Source organism: Solanum verrucosum, unplaced genomic scaffold, assembly GCF_900185275.1.
Source record: "Solanum verrucosum unplaced genomic scaffold, falcon-dt-bn FXZP01000278.1, whole genome shotgun sequence".
Classification (NCBI taxonomy): Eukaryota; Viridiplantae; Streptophyta; class Magnoliopsida; order Solanales; family Solanaceae; genus Solanum; species Solanum verrucosum.
The window spans coordinates 6,735,493-6,758,633 of record NW_026020332.1 but is presented as its reverse complement, the minus strand read 5'-3'; the positions used below and the strand labels follow the sequence as shown (position 1 = coordinate 6,758,633).

Here is a 23,141-nt window from a genome sequence, read left to right as displayed (position 1 = left end):
ATATTTTTTCTCCCAACTCCATATTAACTATCTCCAACCTTCAAAAATAAAGGGAAAACGACCTTAAATAGAAGAAGAATAGGGTTGATTTGGGGGGGGGGGACGGGGAAAGAATTGGATGAAATTTCCCTTTGAAATTCAAAAACCTCTAAGAGATAAGGTTGATGTTGGATTAGTACGATTTATCAACGGATTTGAGAGGAGGACCGTCGATCTCTTCACAAGGACGATTAAGGTGCGGAGATGGAGACACCTGGAAAATTCGAGTACATTCTCGTACGGAGAGGACATGCGCTGCTCGCGTCGACCTGCTGGGTCACACATTGTTGGGCTGGCAGCGCTTCTGGGTCGCAACTTTCTGGAGAAGAAGACGCAGAGGGCTCGGTTTTGGTATTGAGGAATTGGGCTACTGGTTGTATTGTTATTGGGTTGGGAGTATTGAATTGGGTGTCGCTGATTTGACTTGGGATTTTAGGAAAATAGCCCAAATTATTTTACAAAGGATTGAATGTAGGTAAAAGAATGGCTAAAATTGCAATTACACAATAGCCATATAAATTTCAATTGTAGCCAAATTGATCAAATTTAATAAACTCGGCTAATAATTAAATAAGATAAATTAATATGATTAATTAGTGAGCTTCTTAATCTTAACGAATTAAACTAATTAACTTAGTTATAAACTAATAACTGAAAAATATAAGTATTAATTAACTAAACTAATTTAATATAATACTTACCAAAGTTAAAATCTTTTTGAGATGATTTTCGAATAATCATAAAATATAATAATTATAAACATAATTATGTAAGACATATATATTAGTTAAAAAATATATAATAAAAAAAAACAAAATTACTCAAAATGACTAAGGAAAATATTTTGAATTTTATAAAGTCAATTATTTCAAATCATTGAGAATTTAAGAAGTTCGATGATATATATTGCGGAGGGCCAAAATTGGGTGTCAACAGATATTCAAGATGCATTTTCAAGGGAATATAGTGCCCTTTATATAGGCATGAACTAGTGTTTATGGTTGAGTAGCCTCCAAGAATTCTAATTGGAATTGAACACACTTTGTAGAGTCCCAACTCAAATTGAACACGTCTTGTAGAGTCTTACAAAATTTCAATGTCTACCGTTTGTCCCGAATGAATCTTACGTGATTTTCAACACCAACGTCGAATTGAAGAATAAAAATTAATTATGATCACCATCACTTTCTAGCTAGTATATACGTACGCAAACTTTGTTAAAACTCAATTTCTTGAAGTTTTTCTAATTTTAGGCTGATGCAAACGTCTTTATCTTCCAATGATGTCCAGAAACATCTATGTTCATACTCATATCCTCGAAAAACCTGAGGTTCAGATAGTATATTGTTGTTGTATGTCTCCTAGTCTCTTTATCCATGTCATTACTAGCACGAGACACCATTTTCCGAGAATATCTTATCCAAAGGGTCAATCTTCTGAGGCTTCACATATTCGACAAGTTTTTTCGGTGCGTATTCATTCTTAATTACAATTGCCACGTGACCCAGAGAAATTTTACCTCAATGCAAACTCATAATTCGATTTGGATCAATTTTTGATTTTGAAACATAAGATTTAAAATAACCATTAAATTGAAACTCATAAAGTAACTATATCCATGTCAAGCAACACTATTGATTTTCTTTGAATAAAATCAAATCAACAATTAAGTAAAATTAAAAAATCAAGGTACAATTTATTTATTTTTTTACACCTTATTTCAATTGAAGACTTTCTTCAAGAGCTCTCCTTCCCTCTAACTTCAACATATGAAGCAAGAAATCACTCCAAGTATCAATAGGACCAGGCAAACACCAATGCACACAATCATTATACAAAACCACATTAGCATTTGGCCAATGTCCATATTTACTAGGATGACCATCTGGTCTCAACAACATTGCTTGTGTCATATCCAATAATCTAAACCTTTTACCTTTTTTCTTCCCTTCCTTAGCTGCAACCTTAAATTCTTCAACTTGTGTCCTATAAAATTCCAAACTTATACCATCCAATGTTGTCTCATTACTTCTAAATGGACCTTGTCTCACACAATTTCCACCTTTATTCCATTCACCACCTTCAAAATGAGAAGGTGCAATTGTCCTAACAAAAGTAACACCTTTAAAATTCTCTAAACTATTTATGGCTTTTAAAGTTGTTTTAAGTGCTTTTTGATAGCCATAATTTATTGAGAGATCAGTAATATTTGGTAGTCCACAGTAATGACACCCAATTATTTGATTTTTTTCGTAGTAGATACTGCACCTTGTGTACCAATGAGCAGAATTGATTATCAAATAATTGAATTGTTCATTTTCAATTTGAGTAGTCCATTTTGGATCAGGTTCATCAAGATAAAGATTGAAAAGTCCTGTATGGCTAGGACCATCAGGGTCTGATTCTTTAACCGTGACCAAAAATGGTGACCAATATGCTGCTAAGGTGAAATTATATGTCGTGTATTTCCACCTTCTGAAATTTTGATCTGTGTCATAAGAAATATCAATCGGATATTCCACCTGTAAATTAAACCAAACAGAAAAAGAAAAGAAAATGTTTTAGTATTTTAAGTATGTCATTATATTAGCCTGTACCTAAGTTTACTAATTAAAGAGATATAGAAAGGGACAATTATATTAATTTCTTGATTAAGAAAGAAGTTAAGAATTAGGAACCGACGCTCTGGATAGGATTCTCTAACAAGTTGTCATAATAATGTGACATTACATTATTTAAGTAGTACATCTTTTTAAGGGATAAAGTTAAATACGACTATAATAATAAAGATAGGATACGACAAGTTATATATGCTGGCATTCTATATGCTTCCAATTAAAGTTGTTCATTTTGTTATTTAAAAGTTGTAAAATGATTGCAAGAGTATAAATTATGTGGCCTTTGCTTCTTATGGAAAAAGAGAAGTTTGATTGAATCATATGCCTACACAGTATCATGTCACAAGCACACAACTAATATACATGCGGAAAACACCGAGTTGCTCGAATGGTAAACACCTTTCACTTTTAATTCTAAGATCGTGAGTTCAAATAAGCAAGAAAAGGCAAAAAATATGAGAACTCAGGGAAAGAAAAATAACTTAAAATACAAATGTAGGCATTTGAATTATTCCAACACCCCACACTCCATTTGGTTCCAAAAATCATTTTGAAAGAAATATTTATTAGGGATATGATTTAGTAAATTAACTTTATTAATGATACATTAGAACTCTAAATTTGACTATTACTATTCTATGTAGTTATTTAATACTAAGAGTAAAAAAAAATATACAATAAAATTATCTTGATTTTCTAAGTTGGATCACAAGTACTCTAAAATGAAATATCTATTTTTTCTCTAGAGGCTAATTAATATGAGACGGAGGGAGTACTCTCTCTGTGACTTTTACTTGTTCATTATATTACAAATATATATTTAATTACTTTTAATTTTTCTTTTCATGTTTTACCCTTAACATAAATTACTTATTCAAAACATTAATTAATATGAATATTATGATAAAATACGAACCTTTTATTCATTTTAATGAGCCTATCCGACATGGATTGGATTGATAAAACAAAAATTTCGAATACCCGACATGACTAAAAGCAGACATAAAAAAATCTTGCTGCTTTCTTTAATATAATTTCACCTAAAACTTCGTCAACTACAAGCCATGTGAAACTAAAAAGAAAAAATAAATTGAAACTTTAATTTTAATTCTTGTTATATAAAATTTTATATTAATTAAAATAATTAATTTTGATGTCCTTCATGTAGAAAATATGTCATATTTAGGTTACTTTTAGAATTATATTATCCATAAATATAAAGTAATACTATAAACTTAACATAACACGTAGATAATTAAGTGATGGAACAGTGAATAGTCATAGTAAACTTGTGACTAATCACTAAACAGAGGAAAATTAGATTGATTTCACCAAAAAAAAAAAAAAAAAAAACTTAATAATATAATTATTAATTGACTGACCATCTGAAAATTAAATAATCTTACCCGAGACAAGAGGCAAATTAAAGACTGCATTTGATTTCTTCCGACTGAATCTCCAATAAATGCCATAGATTTATTTCTCATCATATCCAAAAATTGATACGGGTTAAAAATTGGTAGATCGCACCCTTTGGGCTTCCATCTCCATTTCAAGAAGTCAGTATCCGGCCTCCCATATTTCATGCAATTTTGGTGCTCGTGGATCGCCCAACATGTCATGTTCGTATAATATGGAGCATCCGGGTTACGAACCCACTCTCCAATAAATACATCACACGTGTCTTCATCATCCTGTTCTATTATCTTTTGGTACTTAGTAGTAGTAGTACCATATGATAGTGGTGATGTAATTTTAGAAGAATGCTCTACGACTAAATTCGCAGGGTACCTATAAAAAGGATGGTAAAGAGGAATAAGACCAAGAATGATTAATGTTAAGGAAACAAGAATTAATATTCTTGGAGTTCTCTGAGCTGTACTGAAGTTTCTCCAAAAAGGAAGAAGCTCCATAGTTAAGAAAAAAAAAAATAATCAGAAATGGGATTATGAGAGAGGAAGGAGAAAATTTTACAATTGTTGGAACTTATATGTGATATATACAATAAACGTGCTAATCACTAATTATAAGGTTTTAGTTAGACTAACTCCAAAAATCTTTGCAATTATGCAACTTTTAGATGCTATGTCTTTTTCATTTAATTCAATAATGAGTTACTCCCTCCAACCTCTGTTTTCTAAAAATCAATTTGACTAATTTTTAGATTACATTAATTAGATATTTTAAAATAAAACTTTAGATATTCAAAAACTATACAGAAAGTACTATAAATTGCAATTTTTTTCATATTAATGTTATGAAAAAAATACATGCATCTTAAAATGTGAATCAAAATTTATATCGTTTGACTCACAAAAAGAAAACTATGTTAAAAAGAAACTATGACAAGCTTAAAAGTTAGTGACCCAATCATTAATTCACTTTAATTGGCAGATTTTATCAATTTCTGTACACGTCTAATCCGTAACCACCCTCATATGTAATTAATTATTAAGGGGAGAAAAATAATGGAACTGCAATAATTGTATGTTAACTCTTGTAAATTATATTCAATATTCTAAATTTAATTAGTCAAATCGCTGTATATACTTAATTAATATATGTCATTGTGCTAATCATATTAATATTATTTCATTACACAAAAGAAAATGCAATTTGTATAATCTAGCTATAGATTGTGACCAGACCGTATATACTTAATTAGCCTAAACTTAAAAATAGATCTAGCTTAACGTATTCATATTTTGTAAATGCACTCGAATTTAAAACTAAAATGGTTTGTAGTGTTCAACGGATGCTTTAATTAAAAATTAACTCTTTTTTTTTCTTCAAAATGTTAACTTAGTGCTTCTATACATATGTGGAAAGTCAAGCAGAGGATGAGAGGGAGAAAAATAATTAGCAATGTGGGGTGAGTAGTGCTAATAATTTTTTGTAAATAAATCTGGCACATTGTAGTACATGATAATCATATCTGTACAGAATAATCTATACAACAATTATTAATTTTTTGATGGGATCATACTAGTATGCATTTCTTTCAAACATAGTTGTCTAAGCAATTATAGTACCTCCTTTCTGCCTATTTTTAATTGTCATGTTGTGCTTTCGAAAGTCAATTTGATTAATTTTCAAAGTAAAATTAAATTATATTAATTCGATAGTTTAAATAAAAAAATTAGATATTCAAAAACTATACGAAAATTATTATAAATTGCAATTTTTTGCATATTAATATGATAAAAAAATACATCACAAAATGTTAGTCAAAGTACTTGTTATTTGATTCTAAATATGGAATCATAAAAATTAAAGTGGATGGAGGTAGTAGTATATATAAATCATTACGAATAGTCTTGATAATTAGTCCAGTTATAATTGAAGGTTGGGAATCTTTCGTAAATCTCTTCGTATTCTAAGATATTTATATGACATAATAATTATGTAAGAATTATTATTTATTTACTATTAATTATTTCTTACTTATGACCCAAGTTTACTTGGAATCAAAGTAATACCATAAATAATATTTAATAAGGAATAGATCTCGTTCGTACATTGGTTACTTGATGGACGTACCAGATTAAGTCATAACCTCTATAAATTGGTCCTCCCTCCACCCATTAGAGTTACCACATATTCTCTACATTAATTCCATCGTTGACGGTTGTGGTAACATAAAGTTAGGGCAAGGAGGTAGAAACCAATTTACGACTAACGTTTCCGCTTCTCTTTGTGATGATGTCTTCCTCATCAGATATGCTCCATAACATTCTCTATGTAAGATTATCATGTTCAAGATCCTGAAAGTATTTAATCTTACATGTGGCATCAGAGCCTGAATTATTTTGAACGGTTAATTTTACATATATATGAAAATAATTGTCATGTAAGCGGTGGAATTTTTACACGAGAATATCCACGAATCAGTGCCTCAAGCCTTGGTACGTGGAAAGTTTTTGTTTAAGACAAAAGTATGTGATCTTTTAGCCCCTTAATTAATTAAATAAATAATAACTACTACTAATTTGTAATTGAAAATTGGTTAAAACCTTTGGATATGTCAGGTGCATTAGTGCACCATTATTCTGAAGAATTTCCTACCAATTATTTATTCTTGTTTTGAATAGTTCGTGCACACAAATTAGCATACTCTGCATATATTTAAGATTTCCCACTTCATAAGTCTGCAGAATATGATCTCTGATGAGATATTGCGTAAAAATGTATGAATTTGTATATCATAGAATAATCTTCCCATAATGTAATAATTATGTTTTTTTTTAAGATTGTGCAATAAATTAAAGTGATCGTTATACTAAGCAATAAATAATATGTGTAATTAGTGCAATATAGTTTGTTAGTCACCAAAGTGGCCAAACTAGAGAAATTAACGTCTACACATACAATGATTATGATCACATGTTGCATGTATTATGTTTCTATAGTTTGTTAGTCACCAAAGTGGCCAAACTAGAGAAATTAACGTCTACACATACAATGTTTATGATCACTTATTGCATGTATTATGTTTCTATTTAGTCACCAAAGTGGCCAAACTAGAGAAATTAACGTCTACACATATCATATTTATGATCACTTGATGCATGTATTATGTTTCTATAGTTTGTTAGTCACCAAAGTGGCCAAACTAAATTGTATAAAATTATTCACATGCACAAAAATTTATGATATTATGTGTGCATTTGTATTTATATAGTTTGTTAGTCACCAAAGTGGCCAAACTAGTATGGTTAAGGAAAATATGCACTCATAAAATTGTCATTTATCTATGAAGGTTAATTAAATGCCTATATTTAAATTTTTTTTAGATAAATTGACTTTCACTATTGCTAGAACTTAAGAATTTACCCAAAGGTGAATCTATCATTCTACGAATAGTGAAAAATTATGAGGTAAATTAATATTTTAGTCAAACATATATTGTATATCCAAAGATGTCATATATGTTTGATTAAAAATATTCAATTACCTATTAAAGATAAAATTGGAATTTAAATTATGATAATGTGTCGTAGTATCTACCCAAAGGAGAATTACGATATATTTTTATCGCTTTACTGAATTCACATTATTTTCTGATTTGTGAGCATGTATATCTATTTTGCAATTATTTCTCTTCATTCGCATGCTTCGTCTGTTACTCTATTCAATGGATCAAACTTCTCTGAATGGCATGAACAAGTACAATTCCACTTAGGTGTAATGGATCTTGACTTGGCTCTGCTGAATGACAAATCTATTGCAATTACTGATAAGAGCAGTGAGGATGAGAAGTCTTTTCATAAATCATGGGAACGCTCTAACAGATTAAGCCTTATGTTCATGCGAATGACTGTTGCTAACAACATTAAGAGTACTATTCCACAAACAGAAAGTGCCAAGGAATACCTGAAGTTTGTGGAAGAATGTTTTTGTTCTGCTGATAAGTCTCTCGCTGGTAAACTAATGGTTGAACTCACGACCATGAAGTTTGATGGGTCGCGTAGTATGCAAAATCATATCATCGAGATGACTAACATTGCAACAAGACTTAAGACCTTGGGGATGAAAGTGGATGACACCTTCTTGGTTCAGTTCATTCTGAACTCATTGCCTCTTGAGTATGGACCATTCCAAATTAACTATAACACTATTAAGGATAAGTGGGATGTTAGTGAATTGTCCAGTATGCTTACTCAAGAGGAGTCAAGACTTAAGAAACAAGCAGGTCATTTCATTAACTTCATAGGTCAAGGAGCTGGTAAATGACTTAAAGTGAAGGCCAACAAGTTTAAGAAAAAGAAAGCACCTGCTAAAGTTCCACATGATGCTCATAAGGAACTCAAGGCTGATGTGTGTCGTTTCTGTAAAAAGGAAGGACACTATCAGAAAGATTGCCTGAAACGTAAAGTTTGGTTTGATATGTTTCGAATCAAATTTAGTAGAAGTTCATAATAATACTTGGTGGCTTGATTCTGGTGCAACTACTCATGCATCTACTATGTTGTAAGGATTCACTATGATCCAAACTACAAATCCAAATAAGGATTTCGTATTTATGGGAAATCGCATGAAGGTTCAAATTGAAGGCATAGGGACTTATCGATTGATCTTGGAGACTGGACATCACCTTGATCTATTGCAGACTCTTTATGTTCCTTCAGTTTCTAGGAATTTGATTTCTTTTTCAAGACTTGATGTTTCTGGATTTGATTTTAAGTTTGGACATGAATGTCTTAATTTATATAAGAATACTATTTTTTATGGTTCTGGTGTTCTTATTGATTGTTTATATAGATTGAAACTCGATAATAATTTTTTTGAATCCCTGTTTACTATTCATCAAAATATTGGAATTAAACGTAGTTCACTAAATGAAAGTTCTGCTTATTTGTGGCATAAACGTTTGGGTCATGTATCCAAAGAACGATTAAAAAGATTAGTAAAGGATGAAATTCTTCCGAATTTGAATTTTGCTGATCTTGATATATGTTTGGATTGCATTAAAGGAAAGCAAACCAAACATACCAAGAAAGGTTGCCACAAGGAGCACTCAGCTTCTTGAAATTATACACACTGATATTTGCGGACCCTTTGATGTTCCATCTTTTGGTGGAGAAAAATATTTTATCACCTTTATCGATGATTTTTCACGTTACGGATTTATCTATTTGTTGAAAGAAAAATCTCAAGCAGCGGACACTCTCAAAGTGTACGTTAATGAGGTTGAAAGACAATTAGATAGAAAAGTGAAAATTGTTAGATCAGATAGAGGTGGTGAATATTATGGAAAGTATAACGAATCAGGACAATGTCCAGGTCAATTTGCAAAATTCCTTGAAGAACATGGCATATGTGCATAATATACTATGCCAGGAACACCTCAACAAAATGGTGTTGCAGAAAGGCGTAATCGAACACTTATGGATATGGTTAGGAGTATGATGAGTAATTCCTTATTACCCAAATCATTGTTGATGTATGCTCTTAAAACCGTTGTATATTTATTAAACAAGATTCCTAGTAAGGCAGTTCCAAAGACCCCTTTTGAACTGTGGACGGAAATGAAGCCTAGTTTAAGACACCTGCATATTTAGGGTTGTCAAGCGAAAGCTAGAGTTTATAATCCGCATGAAAAGAAATTAGATTCTCGAATGGTAAGTGGTTACCTTATTGGTTATTCAGAGAAATCTAAAGGGTATATGTTTTACTGTCCAAATCATAGTTCGAGAATTGTTGAAACCGGTAATGCAAAATTCATTGAGAATGGTGAAGTTAGTGGGAGTGTTGAACGACAAAGTGTGGAAATTAATGAGGTAAGGGTAAATATTTCATTGCCCATAAATATACCTACTTCCGCACCAATAACAAATGTTGTTCCTCTTGATGAAAAACACTTTAACAATGTTGAACAATATTTGGGTGAAACACTTCAAGAAGGAACTAATTCACAAATATTTGACGCAAATGAATCACAAACAGTGCCATTAAGAAAATCTCAAAGAGAAAGAAAATCGGCCATTTCAGATGATTATGTGATTTATTTGCAAGAGTCAGATTTTGACATTGGAATTAATAAAAATCCAATTTCATTTTCACAGGCCATAGAAAACACTGAGTCTGATAAATGGATTAATGCCATGAATGAAGAGTTAAAATCCATGGAATACAACAAAGTCTGGGATCTTGTTCAATTACCAGAAAGTTCTAAAAGAATCGGATGTAGATGGGTCTTCAAGACCAAACGTGATTCTAATGGTAATATTGAACGATATAAAGCCAGACTTGTTGCCAAGGGATACACTCAAAAAATGAGGCATTGATTATAAAGAGACCTTTTCACCGGTCTCAAAGAAAGACTCATTAAAAATTGTTTTGGCTTTAGTAGCTCATTATGATTTAGAGTTACATCAAATGGATGTGAAAACTGCCTTTCTTAATGGAGACCTCGAGGAGGATGTTTATATGGACCAACCAGAGGGTTTCGAAATTAAAGGAAAATATCAGATGGTGTGTAAACTAAAGAAGTCAATATATGGACTCAAACAAGCCTCACGACAATGATATGTAAAGTTTAATGATACCATAACATCTTTTGGATTTAAGGAAATTACCGTTGATCGGTGCATATACCAAAAGATTAGTGGGAGTAAGTTTATATTTTTAGTCCTGTATGTTGATGACATTTTACTTGCTGCTAATGATTTAGGCATATTGTGTGAGAAGAAAGACTCTCTCTATGAACTTTGAAATGAAAGATATGGATGAGGCATCCTATGTGATAGGGATAGAAATATTCCATGATAGATCGCAAGGATCATTGGGACTGTCTCAAAAAGGTTATATCGAAAGAGTTCTAGAGAGATTTAACATGAACAATTGTTCAGCAGGAATAGTTCCTATTCAAAACGGGGACAAATTTAATCTCATGCAATTCCCAAAGAATGATGTAGAACGAAAAGAAATGGAAACAATTCCTTACTCTTCTATTGTTGGAAGTTTGATGTATGTTCAAACTTGCAACAAGACCAAATATTAATTTTGCGGTTAGAATGCTAGGAAGATATCAAAGTAATCCTGGAATTGATCACTAAAATGAAAACTACAAAGAAAGTTTGTGGCATGTTATGAAGCCACAATTCATGCATTATGGCTGCGGAACTTCATTTCAGGACTTGGGGTTGTCGACACCATTACCAACCCGCTGAAAATTTATTGTGATAATGCTGCAGCAGTATTGTTCTCCAAGAACGATAAGTACTCCAAATGTGCCATACATATGGAATTAAAGTACTTTCTGTTAAGGAAGAAGTTCAGAAACAAAGAGTGTTACTTGAGAATATTAGAACTGATCTCATAATTGCAGATCCATTAACAAAAGGCTTACAACCAAAGACATTTAAAGAACATGTTCAAAGAATGGGTCTTGGTTGTACTTATGATTGATGCACTTATGATATTTTTACACTCTGAGCTCAAATTATGTGTTTCTGATATACATTATTGAATTTCTTGTTTCTCATAATGGTGTACACATTATTGTTTGAGATATCACAAGATAAGTCTCTATGAGACATTATTGTGGACCATAATGTTATATGTTTTATAGCTTATGAACCTAGTATGATAAGTTGCTAATGTAGTAGTATCTGGAAGGAAGTATGTAGCTTAAAATTTATGTATAACCGCCATAACTCGCATTAGTAGTTTGTTATATTGTGGTATTTATGATGGGCATTATAGAAGAGATTTATTAGACGCGCAACTAATGTTTATTAAATATTAATGTTATATGGTCATTGGGCCACGTGGGAGAATGTAAGAATTATTATTTATTTACTATTAATTATTTCTTACTTATGGCCCAAGTTTACTTGGAATCAAAGTAATACCATAAATAATATTTAATAAGGAATAGATCTCGTTCGTACATTGGTTACTTGATGGACGTACCAGATTAAGTCATAACCTCTATAAATTGGTCCTCCCTCCACCCATTAGGGTTACCACATATTCTCTACATTAATTCCATCGTTGACGGTTGTGGTAACATAAAGTTAGGGCAAGGAGGTAGAAACCAATTTACGACTAACGCTTCCGCTTCTCTCTGTGATGATGTCTTCCTCATCAGGTATGTTCCCTAACATTCTCTATGTAAGATTATCATGTTCAAGATCCTGAAAGTATTTAATCTTACAAATTAATGTCAAATTAAAGAGATCTTGTTTTATCTCTGAGAAACTTGATCATAATTGTTGACACCCACTTTTGACCCCCCCACAATATAAATTAATCATTTCGAGCTCCTCCAATTTCAAACGATTTAAAATAATTAGTTTTATAAAGTTTCCAAAAAAATAATAATATAGTTTGCAAGATTTTTAAATAGTTTGTCACTTTTTATAATTCTTAGATGATATATATGTTTTACATAATTATGTATATAATTATTATATTTTATGAATATTCAAAAACCGTCTCAAAAAGAGTTTGTTTTATATTCAATTAAATTAATTTGGTTTAAAGTATAAGTTATTTATTTTATTAGTTTAATTATTCTTATTTTATATTATTTTGTCTTATTTAATTTTGTTGATTTGAAAAGCACATTTTATTTAAGTTACGTTATTTTAGTTATGGCCATAGTTTTAAAATAATCAGTTTTATAAAAGTAATAAAATAAATATAGTTTGCAAGCTAGTTTAAATAGTTTTGTCACTTTTTTAAATAATATATATGTTTTATGTAATTATGTATGAAATAAGTGTATCCTATAAATATCCGAAAATCATCTCAAAAAGAAAAGAAAAAAAACATTTTATATTCTTTAGTGTATTTTAAAATGATGGCTAATTTTGAGTTAATTAGTTTTTGTTATAAATTCAAAATATTTTTTTGAGTTTCTTTATGTAAATTTTGTCAATATATATATATATATGTATGTATGTATGTATGTGTATAATTAGTATATTTTATAAATATTTGAAAATCATCGCAAAAGATTTTATGTCTAGTTAAATATCTTATTAATTTACTTTAGTCTAAGTTATAGTTATAATTTCGAGTTAATTAATTTGTAATTAAATTAATTATTTTGTAATCAAATTAATTATTTTATGTCATTAAGATTAAGAAGCTCGTTAATTAATTTATGAAAATTTGTCTTGTTGCAAATTTTAGTCAATTGCTTATCCTATTCTTAACCATTTAAAAGACCAAAAAATGGGCCCATTCCCACGACCCAATTCCTTCTTATTTCCATTCCAAAATCAGCCCATTTCCCTTTTTATTCCTCAAACCCATTTCTCCACAATATTCCCAGCCCACCCATACATGCCACAATACAATAATACACTCCCAAACAGCCAAATACATACATAACAATACAAAAAGACCTTCCAGCCGCCTCAACCCACTCCAAAACAGTACCCAGCCCCTGTTACTCTTCTTCTTCACGCGAGCACCGGCAAGCAACGTTCAAATCCCAACAAATCCGGAAGTCTCGTCCAACTACCCTGCAACGCCCATACTCACCCCATCCTTTCTACTGTTTCCGGAAAAAGAGGGATTTGAAATTGAAATTTTTAATCCGTTTCCCCTCTAATGGAATTCATTTTTCTCCTATATAAAATCCATCTTTGTTTTCGGTTTAGGGGGGGAATTTGGAAAAGGCACAAAAAATAACTATTACTTACAAAAATACACTTCAAGAAAGAGAGAGGAAGAAAAGTTAGAAAATTTTACAAAGAAAAGAAATTCTTAAGCTATAAAGGTCCCTCCGAGATACGCTTAAAAATCCATTTCTCTTCCTTTATCTTGTTTGTTGGCTGCTGGAATCTGCAGAAGTTCACTAGAGTTCCTCGTGTGGTGGAAAAGTCAAAATCTAGCTCGTTAGCTATCCCATTTCGCTGCATCTCGACAGGTAATACTCATTTTTCGGTTCGAAATTTCTTTTTACTCTTAATGTGTTGCTATTAGATTCTTGACTATGTGAGTTGTTTATATGTTGATGTTTGGGGATAATATTGACTTACTGTTGATTGTAAATCAGTGTGGTTGGTTTAGTCTGCTTCGAAATATCGATAAGAGTTAGGTTCTTCGTTTACTTTATCCCCTGTTTCATCTTTTGATATCGATTGGAATATGTATATAATGTTGTTGGTGGGCTGTTTGGTGGCTGTGGCTATTTTTCTCGTCTTAGTTTTATTTTTGTCGTCGTAAATCTGCCATAATGTGTAAGTGTTTGATGTCTCACCCTTCATTCTTTCACCTCAAGTTAAAGGAATGAAACAAGACATCAATATTTTAAGTTCTTAGTATTTTACATTCGTCGTCTTGAATCTGTAATTAATAGTTGCGACCATGTTAACTCCTTCCCCTGCTCTGTCTGTCTGCAATATAGCATGTATGTGACAAATTAGCCAAGTTTCATATTGGGTTCGAGTAAAAAAATTCTTCCAAGGTATATTGGTGTCTTGTTCTTGTATGTGCTTTCAAGCATGAGTTATGTTCTTTTCTTCTCTTGTGAGGGCTGTTATAGATTGATTCTTATTTCAGAAAATTATAGTCCTAAAGTTAAGAGTTTCAATTTATTGTAGTTTATCCTTAAATGCACGCCTCATTGTGTAAAAAATCGTGCTAAACTTTGTGGTATGTCCTATTGCCTATGCTTGCCTCCTTTCTTTATTTGAAGTTGTGAAAAATGCTAAAATTCCCTCTCTTATTCATGCCTAAATTTTCATCAAAAATAGTAGCATGTTGTACTAATTCTGTCTATTGCTTTGCCTCTGTTCAAAAATGAATAAAGTTTGTTTTATTAACATGCATGTCTATTACTGCCCTTTCTTAGTATGAAATATTGATCCTATTTTTGCCATTGTCTATGGATCACCATGTGCTAGGAAGAAGTTTGCTTTGAAGGTGGTTGTTTACTTTAGTTTAGATTAAATTTCTGCCCTATCCTTTGATCCTGGAACTTTGTTCCTCTCGTTGTCGTATAATGGTTTATGTTGTACTTTAAACCTAACAACATCGATTCCAATAAGTCTATTTGTATACCTTTGTGCTCTCATCTTTGAAGTATGTCGGAATAGATTTATTAATAGTTGTTTATGCGTTAGTTTCAAATAGTTCGAACTTGAGTAAATGGGCTTCCCTAAATAATTACATTGGTTCGTTCATTTTAATCTTATCATGCGGTAATCTCATGGCATATGGATAGCATGCAAATTGTCTGTCGAGGCTTTTTCTCTATGGTAGTAGCTTATTTTATTTTATTTATCCATTCTCGTTATTTTTTATTTTTTTTATTGTTTTTATTTATTTATTTATTTATTTTTGAAAAATATCATTATTTTCATTAGGAAAATTGTCAACTTAGTTACTGCCTTTAAAAAATAAGTGATACGCATCTATCATTTTCTACATCTTTGGTTATTTAGCTATTTTAATGGTGTGATTAGATACAAAGTATTCTTGCCGAATTCCCATATTATCTTTTCTTAAAGCAGTGGGTATATTTCTACTATTTTGGCATACTCTTCCATTTTATTTTTTTTTTTTTTTTTTTTTTTTTGAGTAGTTCGTATATTAACTCCTTTGCTTTTCTTCTTTTGTGATGCATGTAAATCTGCCTTGAGTCCCCAAGGACTTCACTATTCCCCTAGCATTTCGATTTGGGCCTTCAAAGCTCAAATTTTCTCTTCTTACTCGAGTCAGCCTCCATTTTATTTGAATGTCGGGAGAGCCACACAAGGCTGGAATTTAAACTTCCAAGCTCTGAAAAGGGTCGAAAACAAGCTGTTATACATACTGTATACACCGTACACAGACGGAAAATACAATATACAGGTCAAAAACGCAGGGACACAGGGCTGATGCAAAATACATGTATTCGGAAGCAAGAGATACATAAAAAGGGCTGATATACGTGCCGATATACGTGCCGATATACATCAGCTGTATACCAAAAACGGGAATTGTGTTAAACTCCAAAAAGTAGCGAATTTGGCCCAAGAAAGGCCCAAATTCAATTTCTCCTTTACGCTTTAATTATTTAATTACGATTACTTATTATTTGTTGTTTAAACCCTAACTTTAGAATTTTTAATTAACCTAGTTGAATTCCCCAAAAGACGAACTATTCATCTGAGTTGTTTTGTTTCTAACAAAACTTATTTTATCAACTTTTTGTACTGTCATTTATAATCTTTAGTCAAAACTTTTTTTTTTCTTTTATTTTATTAGTTTAAAATAGTTTTTTCATAAACCAAAAAGGACTCAAATAAAAATCAACTAATTTAGTTTCAATCCTAATTACTTGTCTCTAATTCAAATGTTTCAATTAAGGTCCCATTTTCTAAAAAATAAAAATTGCTCTTTGTTTAACTATTTTCTCAAAATTAATCTAATAATGTAAATTATTATTATAAATACTTACTTAGTCATTTTCTCAAAAAATGTTAGTTAAAACTTTTATTTTTCAATTAATTCGAAATGATTTTCATGCTTTAATGTATTAAATTGGTTTAAATTATTATTTTAAAATGAATTAAATAAATTCTAATTAGTCTAATTTTATTAATTTTCTAATCACTTGCAATTTAATTCAAATGTTTCATTTTTGGGATCCCTTTTCTCTAAATAATAAAATAATATAAAATGCATCTATTTAATTATTTTCTCAAAGTTAATCAAATATTGTAAGTTATTATTTTTTATGTTAAATCGTTATTTTCCTAAATATAGTCAAATATATTTTAGTCAAGTCGCAGGTCAACCGCATGTTAGCGGACACTTCGAATGCTTAAACCCTTCTCGAAGTGTAAATTGAACCCCGAACCCCCTTTGGTATTGTCAAATGATTTTTTCTGTTTAAATCTTTGAAAATTATAAGTTTTCTTAATTTCTTTAAAAAATTAAGTGGCGACTCTTTCTAAGTATTTTTCTTAAAATGTTTTATACTTAGAACATTTCAAAAAAGTAATTTTTCTAAAGATAGGACAATTACGACACAACAATAATAAGATTATATAATAATATAAAAAACAAGAGTAAAACTAGAAGCAACAAAATATGGGAGGATGTCCAAACTCATCGGTAAAAGGTAATGAAGTAATTGTTATTATACTTGTTAACACTATAAGGAAAGTGTGAATTACATGGAAATTTTCCTGGAAATTATATCATGCGAATTTCAAAATACCCAACTAATTTACCTAGGGATTTAAATTCTCCAGGAAAATTACTTGCGGATTTTCTTGCAAAATATACAAAAAAAAAAAAGAATTTTCTTACCAATTTATTCGCAAGTAAAGCCGTTCAAATAAATTTCTTTTAACTATTGGCTAAAGTTCATGTAATTTAACTCTAAAAAAGTGAAACATGACAATTGTTTATATATTTAAAATAAATCACGACCACCCAACATTCATGAAATTTTTTTGCTTACACTTCCTATGAGATAATTTCCATAACTAAGCATATTAAACATAGACTAGATTTAAATTATACATACAAAGTTTTTATCAATAAATAATTGAAAATATAAATAAATTTATAAGTTTAAAGTGCAAGAAAGTTATAATCAATAATTTTTAATATATCTTATTAGGTATTTGTGGTATTTTTAATTTTAATTTATATTTTAATAATTATATTTTAACATACTTAATTATATATTTGCAAATAAATATCATTTAATAACTTACTATATATATAGAAATTATGTCATTTTTGCTACTTATAAAAAAATTCAATTGGATATACAAGTAAAATTTATTTATTTTTCATTTAATATAATTTTATCAATGAAGGGTAATTAAACTTCACATTAATAATGTTATATCATCAAATTTTTCTATACTTTAATATAATGCTTGACTTATTCAATAATACACAATTTAATATAAGTAATATTAAATCAAAATTAATTACATCATGATAGTTATTTTTCTATTATTGGATAAATAACTAGCCATATAATTTTAATGCTTTCTATCTTTTAAATTGTAAAAAAAAAAACAAACAAAAAAATCGCATCATTGATTTCTTGTGATAAGTCAAAAATATTGATAATAAAATTTATAGTAATGTTCCAATACCGTATTAGATTGATATTATTGTATAATAATTATTTAATCTAAAAGTAGAGTAAATATTTAACAATAAAATTCATTCTAATTAATGTCATTGTTATTTTTTATATTATTGTAAATTTTTATTTGGTTAAATATATTTAAAAGAAAATATTCCTCGAAGTTTTCAAATAAAATAAGGTATTAGATTAGAAAAAAACTTTCAGTTAAATTATATTTAAAAATTTTCAAGTATATATTCCTCAAAAAATCTCCAATCAAATTCACGATAGTAAAATCCTGTAACGACCTGTCCCCGTCGTTATAGAAAAGCCAACGGGGTAAAATTTAGGGCTGAATTTTTTTTCCGTAGTATCTTAAAATTTCCCAATCTTGCCCAGATTTGGACGAAATCAGAGTCTTTGAGGTGTAGAAAAATCTGATAACAATCGGGTGAAGTATTTGTGTTTTTGATTTTATGAGGGGATAGATAAATCGTTAAGGAATCCATACGACTTTACGGAATTGAATTCAGGTGAGTAGAACTCCCGGAATCGATCTTAACGTAAAGGGTATTTTCTAAGCGTTGTCGGTTAGAGGAGTGTTGTGAAATGGGAATTTTGGAATTCTTGAATTAGCTCTCTGTCTCGCATAACCCGCATTGGCGCCGCTTTTTGCCGCTCTGGCGGGGCCGCTACATCGAGGTGACGGCTGCTGTGGCGGGTTCGACGCGACTTAAGGTCGTTAATAAACCCCTAAAAGACCTTATTTGACACTTTTCGATTTTTAGAGCTAAGGAACGAACCCAGGCGACTCCTACTCATTTTTCACCATTCTTGAGGCTAAAGGTAAGCTTTTCACTCTCCGAATCCATTTTCTGATCTGTAGAACGTAATAGAATGGGTGAATATTGATGGGGGAGGGTTTGGTTAAAGATTCTATGGTGAAAACAACCCTAAATTGGATAATTGAGATCATGTGTATGATTTAGGGTTCATAGAATTGTTATAGATTTGGGTAAATAGTGATTGTTTATTGATTCCCATATTATATTGATTGTTTGTAGACCAAGAACAAACGGAACGAATCCGGAAAGGGAAGGATCAAGTTTCTTAGGATTCTAAGCTTGTTTCGAGGTAGGTGATGGTTGTGATTCTATGATTGTGTGATGTATGTTGTTCTTGCTTCATTATGATACTTGTATAAGTATGAATGTTGCAACGTTGATCACACTTATTGTAAATGAGATAGATGAATGATGATTGCCATGAAATCATGACTTAATTGTATGATCTTGATTATATAGTTGTGATTGTGATTGTGGTGTGTTGAATGGATCGGTTGCCACGTTTCGACATAACTAACTTGGATCGATTGCCACGTTCCGGCATAACTATGGGATCGGTTGCCACGTTCCGACATAATTATGGGATCGGATACCACGTTCCGATATGCTAACTGTTTGAGTTTGGGTTCTATGAGAGGACCAATGATTTGATATAAAATGTGAAGTTGTTCGTTGTTCATAAATGTTGATAATATTGTATATATTGATATATATGCATGTGATTATAATGTTGTCTTGACTTGCTTATGTTGCACTTAGTGGGATAGCCGTGTGATCCTACCAGTACAGTGTGGTTGTGTACTGATACTGCACTTGTTCTTATTTTTGTTGAGTACATGACATCTTCCGGCGGCTATTGACAGACCTCGCTTAGGAGATCAATGATCGTTCGAATTCAAGGGTGAGCCAATTCTTCCGAGCTGCCATGGGTTCTCTTTCGTCTATGTCCACCATTTCCGGACTTAGACTATGTTCTAGTTAGTTGATTAGTTCATTAGATTGGGGATGCATCCCTTCTTGTTTAGACTTGGTTCATTGTTAGATGTTTTGGTACGTTGACTTTCAGGTTCTAGGTTATTTCTTCCGCATTGTTAGTTTATTATTGTTAGAGTTTATGGGAACTCTATTTATTTCCTTAGTATTTAACCTGCTTCCGTAACTTAAATGTCTTAGTTTTGGTTTAGTTGATTGGTTTGGGTTGTAGTAGTGGTTCTCCCACCGGAGAGTTAGTGTGTGTGTCAATCACAACGGTCTGGGTCGTGACAAATCCCCAAGTAATTCTACAAGTAAAAAAAATCGCAAGTAAATCCTCAAGAAATAAATTCCCAACATAATTCGTAGAACATAAATCCCCAGGTAATACCACATAAAAAAATATTTCTAAATAATTTTTTAAGTTATTATTTCTAGCTGGATCGGGAAATAAGTTTATTTAGGAATTTTCTTTCAAACAAATTTAAAAAATAGTTTTTTTTCATTACTTGTGAATTCACATATGAAAATGGTACTTGCAAATTATGTGCCCCAAATAATTCTCCAGGTAATAATTTTATGAAAAGGGCGTCAAATTAACCTACCAATTTTTCTCGGGAAATATTTTTCGCAGGTAAAAAAGTCCAGAATTTAAAATTTTCATATTTTCGCAAGAAAATTTGTAGGAAAATTCTACGAAAATAATCCGCAAGTAAAATCTCCAGGTAATTTACAGTTTTTTGGTAGTGTTAAGATGATAAGTGACTAACAAGGTTCGCTTTTTAGGACAACTCAATTCTCTTATCCATCGGTCCAATGCACTGAGTTCATCTCATATAAGAAAAAGCCAAAATGTAGTTGTCTTGCTCGCCGCCTCGATGCATTCCCCTCTCCCGATTGGGTGCAGGACACATGTCCTTTGAGACATCTCCTTTTAATAAGAAGTTGTTTAATGACTTAGAAGAGTTAACTGCAACGTGGTTATGAATAAAAAATATTCTTGCTTAAATTTATTTCTGAAAAAAGTCGCGTCTTAAACAATGTTCTCACCTTCCTTTCTAGAAACTTAATTTTTGGAGCACTTTTCAACAAAGCAAGCATTAAATTTGTTTTTGAAGCTGATAAATAATTATTTCACGTGGACACAATTTTTTTTGAAATTTTTTTATCAATGTATGCATATTTGTAGGGAACATTATTCAATAAATTATCAATAATACAAATATTTTTAATTCTACTATATTGCTGAATCTGAGCAGTGGCGGAGCCAGGAATTTTTCCAATGGTGTTCAAACTTTAAAAAAGTAGATATTTTTTCTTAGCAGAGTGGGTGCACGAAACTTTTTTTTATTGATGAGTTGGTGCATCCAAATTTTAAAATTAAATTACATATCACTTAATAATTAAATAATACATAAACTTACAATTATAAAACTATCAATGGTATAAATCAAAACTATTGGACAAAAGTCAACAAAAATAATTTTAGCTTCTAGTTGAATATACTCCCTCTGGTTCATATTAAGTGAATTGTTGAGACTTTTTTCATGATTCAAAATAACTGAATGTTTCAAAGTTCAAGAGAATTGTTGAAACATTTTTTTCATATTTACCTTTTCTTTTAATAAGATTCTTAACTATTTTACATTTTCTAAAAGAATAGTGTAGAAATAAGCAAAAATATAATAGTGGATAATAATCTTTAATTTTATTTTTAATTAGTATAAAGGGTATATATGCTCTAGTTTTTGGATGACAGGGGCACCAATGTCCAAAAGTATGACGAAGGGTGTCTGCATACCATTTACGATAGTTCGGAGTATATTTGTCCTTATTCCCATCATTTAATAGAGAATTATTACTTTTAAACTTTTTATTTTATCATTATTTATTACTAATATTAAAAATAATACAATATTTATAGGGTTAACAACAACAAAGGAACCAATGGGATATATCAGGTTAATTAAGGTCATTCTTACAAGAGCTCTTCTTCTTATATTAGACACTTGAAATGATTATATATAACCAAATCTATAAGAAATTCTAACCAATTAACTGCATATCCATTTTATTTTTTCAATAAAATTTAGGCACATGTATAATAATTAAGGTACTGAATCAGTTTGTGATTAAAAATTTAAAATAAAGTTGAAATTAATTAGACTTGAAGCAACCATAACCTTGATTAACTAAAGAACGTACGTACCTTCCCTAAACTTCTTCATTATTAATGTTTCTTGATCTAAGATGGGAAGAAGCATAAACTATTACTTTTTTTCCAACTCTCAAGAAGAAATATTCAAAATTCGAATCAGCATAACATTTTAGGATTTAAATTATATATAAACTGACTATGATCAAAGTCATGACTACTTCAACAACAAAAAAAGGACGATCCCCTATTCAAATCAAAAGAAGTACCTCATTTGACTTACGAAGAAGTTCAAGAGTTGTAAAATAGGTTCATCATTACGCCATCATTCAATTTAATAACCAGCTATAATTAAGGTGGGCATGGTACGATAACTTTTTAAGAAATGTCTAAATTATATCATATTTACCTCTTACATAGGTAGAAAGTACTATTCACAACAAAGTATAATACCTCTTACATAGGTAGAACAATTCATAACAAAGTATAAGCAATATATTATGTAATATAGCTATAGTTTCAATTATTTTAATCTGTGGCTACTATTTCGCGAAATTTTGCTATTCAATTTCTTAATTATATAAATCTAGAATTTGTATAATTGGTTGCTAATTGTATAAATTCAGAATTTGTATAATTCGGTTCCTGATTGTATAAATCTAGAATTTGTATATACTCACCCTAACTATTTATATACGATTTATGAAAAAATCACAATAAATATATACAAACGGAGTTCTGAGTTTCTAAATGTATAAATACAGAATTTGTATATATATACTTACCTTGTTTGTATATTGACAAGCGAAATATACAAACCACAACCTCCATACCAAATAAAACTATAGTTATAGTTATAAAGCGTAATTACCAAAACTATAGTTATATAGCCTTATTATATTTATTATTTTTGCTATTTCTGAAATTTGTAAATTAAAGTTCAAATTAATTAAAAATAAATAAATTAAAGT

General features: G+C 30.4%; 2 protein-coding genes across 2 annotated transcripts in view; both read right to left on the bottom strand.

Annotated features, from left to right (window-relative positions):
• The window catches only part of LOC125836613 (protein FLX-like 2), a 167,233-nt gene that overhangs the window by 112,303 nt on the left and 31,789 nt on the right, over nt 1–23,141 (bottom strand). The gene's annotated exons all lie outside the window — the stretch shown is intronic.
• Nucleotides 1,598–4,590, bottom strand: LOC125836615 (protein trichome birefringence-like 19). Its single transcript, XM_049515807.1, has 2 exons — nt 4,064–4,590; nt 1,598–2,561 (listed from the first exon to the last, which is right to left on the bottom strand). Exons 1-2 carry the CDS (start codon nt 4,568–4,570, stop codon nt 1,755–1,757), a joined length of 1,314 nt encoding a protein of 437 aa, XP_049371764.1. The 5' UTR covers nt 4,571–4,590; the 3' UTR covers nt 1,598–1,754.

Coding starts and splice junctions, on each gene's coding strand:
- LOC125836615 (XM_049515807.1), bottom strand. CDS start 4,570: ATGGAGCTTCTTCCTTTTTGGAGAAACTTCAGTACAGCTCAGAGAACT. Junction 2,562..4,063: donor TAATTTGCCTCTTGTCTCGG/GTAAGATTATTT, acceptor TTTAATTTACAG/GTGGAATATCCGATTGATAT.